Raw genomic sequence first — 7,098 nt, 5'->3', positions numbered from 1 at the left:
CATATATGCATGTGTGTGTATATATATAGACTCTTTCATTTTCGGTTTTCATCATTATTAAATGGAAAGAAAAAAAATTACTGATGCTAGTTACTGTTTTAAAATACCATTTCCCAGCCCAACAAACTAGCAACTACGTACATTCCTTTGCCTTCACCCTCTATTTGACATTCTTGTCTGATTTTTTTTTACAATGTATAAACTATATTAATAATACTGCTTCAAAAAAATCATAATCATAATTATTTTAAACTACTTGAACACAACAATTGTTGGCCAAAAAAAAACAACACAACAATTAACTATCATATAATCATAAAAATATATTTTTCTTTTGTAATAAAAAAATAATACTATTTGATAATAATAACAATATAATAATAGTAAGAGAGTGAATACCTTTTCCTACCAAACAAGACTTTGGCATCACTCATAGCACGAAACATTGTAGATACTCCTCCGGTCCTAAATATATGACCCAATTCTCATATTTATTAATTTTCTGTAAATTACCTCTAAGGATATTCCCTCAACTATAATTAAGTAGAAGAGGGAGAGAGGCATTAAGAAAGATGATTATGGTATTTTAGAAAAAATGTGTTACTTTTCTTATAATTAACTAACTTATCTAACTTCCTTAATTTAATCAAATTAGTTAAATGGATTTTATATTAAGGATGGAGGAGTATAATATAGGGCTTCGCATAGAAAGCAGAGATAACCAGAATACTCCATTTATTTTCACCTTTGTAAATATAATTTAATTAAGATCATTTATCCACATGAGATTTACAATTGAAAATTGTTTTGGGACCTTATCATTTGAGTATAATGGTTTTTATATTTAAAAATAGCTAGATAAAGTAAACCCGACCTGCCAAATCGCATTCGCACTAGATTGCCGAGGAATGCAAATACAAAAACGTGCATTTAAGTACTTTAAATTATCGAGAAGACTGACACGCTCTGAGGGGATATTTTGTCGCCCGATCGTTTTAACTAAATTGTATCTTCTAAGAAAATAGTTAAAATTAGTTAAAAGTAATTAATATGTAATAAATATAATTTTTTTAAATATACCACTATTTATAAATAGATAGATGTGAGAGAGTAATAGTAAGATAAATGAAGAAAGAGAATATATTAAACACATTAAACTAGGGGTAAAATATGTAATAATGCATTAAATGTTCAAATAAACTCAAAAAGAATTTTATAAAAAGGGATAAACCTTATTTAAAAAATTAGATCTTATTATAAGGGACAAAGGAAGTATATAAATAAAGGTGTACGTAGCAAGAGAAATACAAAAGAGGACATATAGAAAACGTATGACAGAAAGCTAAGAGGAAGGATACATAGTAAGGTGTTTAATATATAACCTAATTGTTGAGTTGATTTACTTCTAAATATAAAACATATTTCTCATATTTATTGAGTTTTTTTAAAATTATTCCTATTGATACTCTTTTAACTATAATCAAGTAGAAGAGATAGAGGATATTAAAGAAGATGATTATAGTGTTTTAGAAAAAACATGTCATGTTTCTTATAATTAATTAACTTACTTAATTTTTTTTAATCTAATTAAATTAGTTAAATAAGTTGTATATTAAGAACAAAAAGAGTATTATCAAAAAGAAAAGGAAATGAGATGTATAATATCATATCTACTTCTCTTCTTGTTATAACTGTAGTATTCCCACATTTTCCGCCTCACTCAAGTCACTCTCTGGCTCCTTCTGGCTTTATTAGACGCGTGTGTTTGACTTGGGCCCAATTCTTCGGGATCATTACAGTCTGTGGCCCTATATAAAGGCACGCATTTAGGTTGTTTCAGCACCGATATCCATATAGGGTCACAAACTAATTAACCAAATGGCTCTCAGAGTTATTGCATTGTCTTCCCTTGTCTTTCTTCTCTCGCTCATCAGCTTCGCTGCAATGGCTACATCTGTAAGTAATTGTTCTCTTGTGTTGATCCATTTTTAGTTTTAAGCTTTTATATATTCCTTCCACGTACTTGGTTCTGTGTGTTTTTATACGCATGCATGCAGGCGAAGTGTGCGTACGTTGTACGAGTGAAGACGGGAGATGTCCAAGATGCATCAACAGACTCCAACATCAGCCTCAAGTTAAACACATCTTCCGGCAATGGATTTTCCGTCGACTACCTCGAAGATTGGGGCATAATGGAACCCGGTCACAACTACTTCGAGCAGGGCAAACTCGACGTCTTCAGCGGCACCGGCCCTTGCCTCGATCTTTGCGCCATCACTGTCGTCTCCGATGGGAGAGGGACATACCCAGGGTGGTACTCGGATTACGTGGAGATCGACGTCGTAGGATGTTACAAATCTACCAAGGTAGCCTTCCCGCTGAACCAGTGGCTGGATCCGACCGCAGGCTATAATCTCTATGCCAAAGTCAACTTATGCTCCAATTTCTTTCGTTTGAGGCCCATTCTCTCTTTTGTGTAACCATTCTTCATTAGCAACACCTTAACATGTTACCTCTCTCGTGGCTTATGTGTAATATATATAAAATAAATAGGCCCTAAGGTAGTAATATGTATCTGGCTTTTGTTGGTGTGTTGTGTTACGTAACGTTTTGTGATGTGTCTCATTTCAATCATAATCATAATGAGAAAAAATTAATCTGCACGTCCTTATGATTTCATCCAATTTTGAATCAGGTCTTTATATTTTGTTTTTCTTCCCATCTCATCTTTATTGTTTATTCTGTTAGTGGTGTTGGTCCTTCTGTCAAAAAACCTTAAAGCGCCATTAATTTGAGTTAACAGGGTTGATGTGGCCTGAATAAAATCTTACTATGCATCATCATGTGATCTATGATGATTTATAAGATTATTTCTCCAACTTTTCCCTCACAGTTTTATTACATATTCGTTCATGGTCAAAATGAATAAAGAAAATAGAAGGCTAGGATGCTGGAGCAGCCATGATATCCTGGACCTGCTTCATCGATGGCTCATAGACATTGAAACCAAAGCACTAGGTAATAAGGGGCTCTTCAAAAAGACTCTGTGACATTGATTGGGTTAGAAGGCCTCATTATGGCAAATCTTGCCATGTGCGTAATTGATGAGTTTCGGAAGTTCCGTCGCCCGAAACTGACCCACAGCCCACAACGTCAGCAGGGACTTTTTTTTTTTTTTTTCGTTTAGTACAAGCAAGGACCTTTATATATGTATTTTTTTCCCCCTCCTCCTTTCTTAATTATTCATTAAAATCACATTATATCAGGACACCCTTGAAAAAATAATTTAGAGTAATAGATAAATCACAAAATATTTTAGAATTATTAAACATTGAAATATTTTTTCAGGTAAGTTCAGTGTCTTGAAGTATTTTATGATGTTATATCACAATATATTTTAAATTATTAGACATATTTTAAAAAATATTTTAGACTGTTAAATGAATCATAAAATATTTTAGAGTACTGAAAGCAACTGAAAAAATATTTTTTAAAAACTGGATGGATCCTAACCAAAAATAATTCTAATACCTTTATTTTTTTGGTTGTGACCAAGAAAAAAAAAAGGAAAAAAAGCCCCTCACTACTCAAAATATTTTGTGATGCAATATCATGAAATATTTTAGGATACTAAACACACCTGAAAAAAATATTTCAAGATTTAATATCCTAAAATATTTTATGTTTCATTCAATACTGTGAAATATTTTTTTCCCGTGTATCTAGTATCTTAAAGTATTTTGTGACACAACATCACAAAATATTTAAGAATACTCTAGGTACATGAAAAAATATTTTAAAATATAGTATTCTAAAGTATTTTGTGATTCTTTGGGTATCCCAAATTATTTTTTCAAGTACATTTAGTGTCTTAAAATAATTTGTGTGCAATATTACAAAATACTTTAAGACATGGGACACTTTTAAAAAAAATATATTTTAAGGTGTTTTATGAACTTTAACTCAAAAATAATTCTATTACAATGTGGTGTTTTTTTATGATGCAATACAATGTAATTTTACTGAGTAAGAAAGGGAGAACAAAAAGAAAGAAAAAGCAAAAAAAAAAAAAAAAAAAAAGGTCCCTGCTTAGCACTCAAAATGCCAGCCCGTGCTCATGAGGTTGGTGAGCACAGAATGCAGACGCAAGGGCATAGCACAGCGACTGTTGCCTTGCCGTGCAAGGAGGCAAATGAAGAATTGAAGATTATAGATGTGTCCTTAGTCAGATTTCACTCAGATCACTTCATCCCTGTTAACTCAAATTTACGGGGTTTGTAAGGATTTTTTTGACAGAACGACTAACACCACTAACAGAATAAACAATAAGAATGTAATAGAAAGGACAAAAAACTATAAGAACTCGATTTAAGACTAGATAAAATTATAAGGACCTGCAGATTAATTTTTCATTATTATTATTCTTGTTACTTCTGTCAGCTTATTTATAATTATAAATAGATGTTCCATTTCAATATCCACTTGACGCATCTCGTATAGACTCTTTCTTTTTTGGTTTTCATAATTAGTTTTGTATTGTTTAAAGGAAATTACAAAAATTGAAAAATAGCAACAACAAAAAAAGGACGGCGTCTGGGGAGAGCGAGCAAATTATATAAATTAATTCGTTCTTTATTTTTCTAAGTAACATATATACTAACAAGAAAAAAAAAGAAAAAAACATATATACTAGCAAGATTGATGTACTAAGTCCTTTTAAACTCTAGCTACATGAACATTATTTATAATATACAATTCCATATGAATTACATATCTCAAAAGTACACCACACACTAAGAGTCTCATGTAAATCTAAAAAAAAAAAAAAATTATAAGTCACATATGTGTCTATATCACTTAGATTGATTGAATTAAATGGATTCATGAATGATGGTGAAGAGTAAACTCTCTAAGAGAAATGTGAAATTTTAATTTTTTTTAAAAAGTACTCACACAATCAAACCCAACATGAGTTCATTGTTCTAGTGGCAAAGTTAACTAAAAGAAGATGGACCGAAGGTACTTTTAAAGATGGCCACAATCTTCAAACATGTGTGAAAATTTCATTCCCAAACAAACTTTTGGAGGTTGCAAGCCTGACTATTCTTCCACAAGAATTAGAACATACAGTGGTAGTATCAGGAGAATCATCAAAAAACATGATGCGAATCCATCCTAATATTGAGAAATGCTTGTGTTCTTTATTTGAGGTTGGACTTACATGTTGAATGGAATCATCTCATAAAAGAATGAGTGCAACTGATGTCATCAAGGAGCTAAATTCTATTAAAAGCTATTTTCCTTTATGGTGAGTACAACATCATCTAAGTACAATATTCTTGGTTCGATTTGATTTGCACACGTACTGATTTGATTTACTTATTGTATTTTATCTTATATTTAATGATTGCTGCATTTCATTTTTGGATTTATTGTTGTAGGTAACAGAATCGTATATGATCAATTTCCTTCAAATGTTCGAATTGTGATTGGGATGAGTCTAACTCTAACGTTGTGCTGTAGTTTCCGCTTGTTTATTTTGTGGCCATATGTGATATGTGTGCATGTTTTGTATTACTAATTCTTCATGTAGCTCCGTAAGTTTATATATATGGGCAGACCATTATAAGGTCTGCTTCATTTGTACGTGGTTGAGACTTGAGAGCAAAGCTTCCTTTCTGTTAACCATCATATATATTCAAACATGAATAAAATCATTTACATTTATATGTGTCAAGCTTTTAATATTAAAGTACGCAAAGGCATGCAAATTAATATTGTATATGTGAAAAGTGACACACGATTAATTTACCAAATTCGATTATAACATTTGAATTTACTAATGAAAGACGTAAATTATTTGTCACATAGGTTGCATTTTGCTTAAGCAGATCTATGTATAAATTGTGGGCCTCACTAATGCAGTGTATCTCACACAACTAAGATTCAATGAATGTTTCAGTTCCTCCTTCAGTGTATTAGTGTGTTGGGTTCAATTGCCTGGCCCAACTCAACATGGTATTAGAGCTAGGTTGGGTTTAGATTCAAGAAACCCGTTTAAATGGCCTAAGCTTCACTTTCTTTCTAATTCTTCACTCTAAAACCCTAGCAAACAACTTCCAATAGGAGAAGAAAAATTGATTGAGAGTCTGCCATTCTCGCACCCACTCTCTCTTCATCCTTTCGACGCCCAGGGCTCCTTGTTATTCCTTATATGCTCAAAGGAATAGAGAGTTACACTTTCTGGAGCTACGCAATGCAAATTGCGCTACTAGGGAAGCATAAGCTTGGCTTTGTGGAGGGGATATGCTGAAAGGTTGATCAGGAAGGAAGACTACATGCTCAATAGGAGTGTTGCAATGCTGCAGTTTTATTATAGCTAATTAACTCTGTATCCAAAGAACTCGCTAATAGAGTAATCTACTACCAAAGTGCGTATCAAGCTTGGTTGGATCTCAAGGAAAGATTTAACAAAAGGAGCAATGCTCAGATTTTTGCACTTTATTGGGAAATTAGTTCCCTCGGAGAAGGCTCCTCCTCTGTTTTGTTTCACTATTGTAAGCTTAAGGAACTCTAGGAGGAGCAGGCTTTGTTGGTTGTTATAGCATCATGTAAATGTGAGGTATTGAAGGCTTATGATGAAGCCATTTAGGAACAGAAATTGCTTCAATTCTTGATGGGGCTCAATGAATCTTTCACCTATGCCAGAAGCCAAATCCTGTTAATGTCTACTTTTTCTACTATAAACGATGCCTATGCAATGATAGTTCAGGATGAAGCTCAACAAGTGATAACAAGTGCAGAGAGAAGCATCTTTGCAGAAGGTGTTGCCATGGCCGCTAGGGGCAGGGGTTGTGGGAGAGGAAGGGCACATGGTGAAAATTTTCCTGAATGTACTCACTGCCACAAGAAAGGGCATGTGAAGGAGAATTGTTTCCAAATATCAGTTATCCCCCTAATTTCAAAGGGAAACAAGGGAAGCAGACTAAGAACAACAATCCAAGTGGAGATGCAGCAAATGAATTTGAGGCTTATGTAACCGTCACACATACCTTTACTCAAGAACAATATGAAAGGATCCTGGAACTATCGCAAAAG

At 33.0% G+C, this 7,098-nt stretch overlaps 1 protein-coding gene across 1 annotated transcript; it reads left to right on the top strand.

Annotated features, from left to right (window-relative positions):
* The first annotated feature begins 1,878 nt into the window (after positions 1-1,878).
* Positions 1,879-2,480, top strand: LOC114719766 (PLAT domain-containing protein 3-like). The gene is made up of 2 exons (XM_028905296.1): positions 1,879-1,956; positions 2,058-2,480. The coding sequence occupies exons 1-2, from the start codon at positions 1,879-1,881 to the stop codon at positions 2,478-2,480; spliced, it is 501 nt and encodes a 166-aa protein (XP_028761129.1).
* The last annotated feature ends 4,618 nt before the right edge of the window (positions 2,481-7,098 follow it).

The sequence above is a fragment of the Neltuma alba genome, unplaced genomic scaffold (assembly GCF_004799145.2).
Source record: "Neltuma alba isolate B1F8T4 unplaced genomic scaffold, ASM479914v2 tig00011943_pilon, whole genome shotgun sequence".
NCBI lineage: Eukaryota > Viridiplantae > Streptophyta > Magnoliopsida > Fabales > Fabaceae > Neltuma > Neltuma alba.
This window is presented reverse-complemented; position numbering and strand designations above follow the sequence as displayed.

What these genes read in the sequence shown, in the direction of transcription:
- LOC114719766 (XM_028905296.1), top strand. Translation starts at nt 1,879, where the DNA reads ATGGCTCTCAGAGTTATTGCATTGTCTTCCCTTGTCTTTCTTCTCTCG. An exon ending in TCGCTGCAATGGCTACATCT is followed by an intron (nt 1,957 to 2,057) that starts GTAAGTAATTGT and finishes GCATGCATGCAG; the next exon opens with GCGAAGTGTGCGTACGTTGT.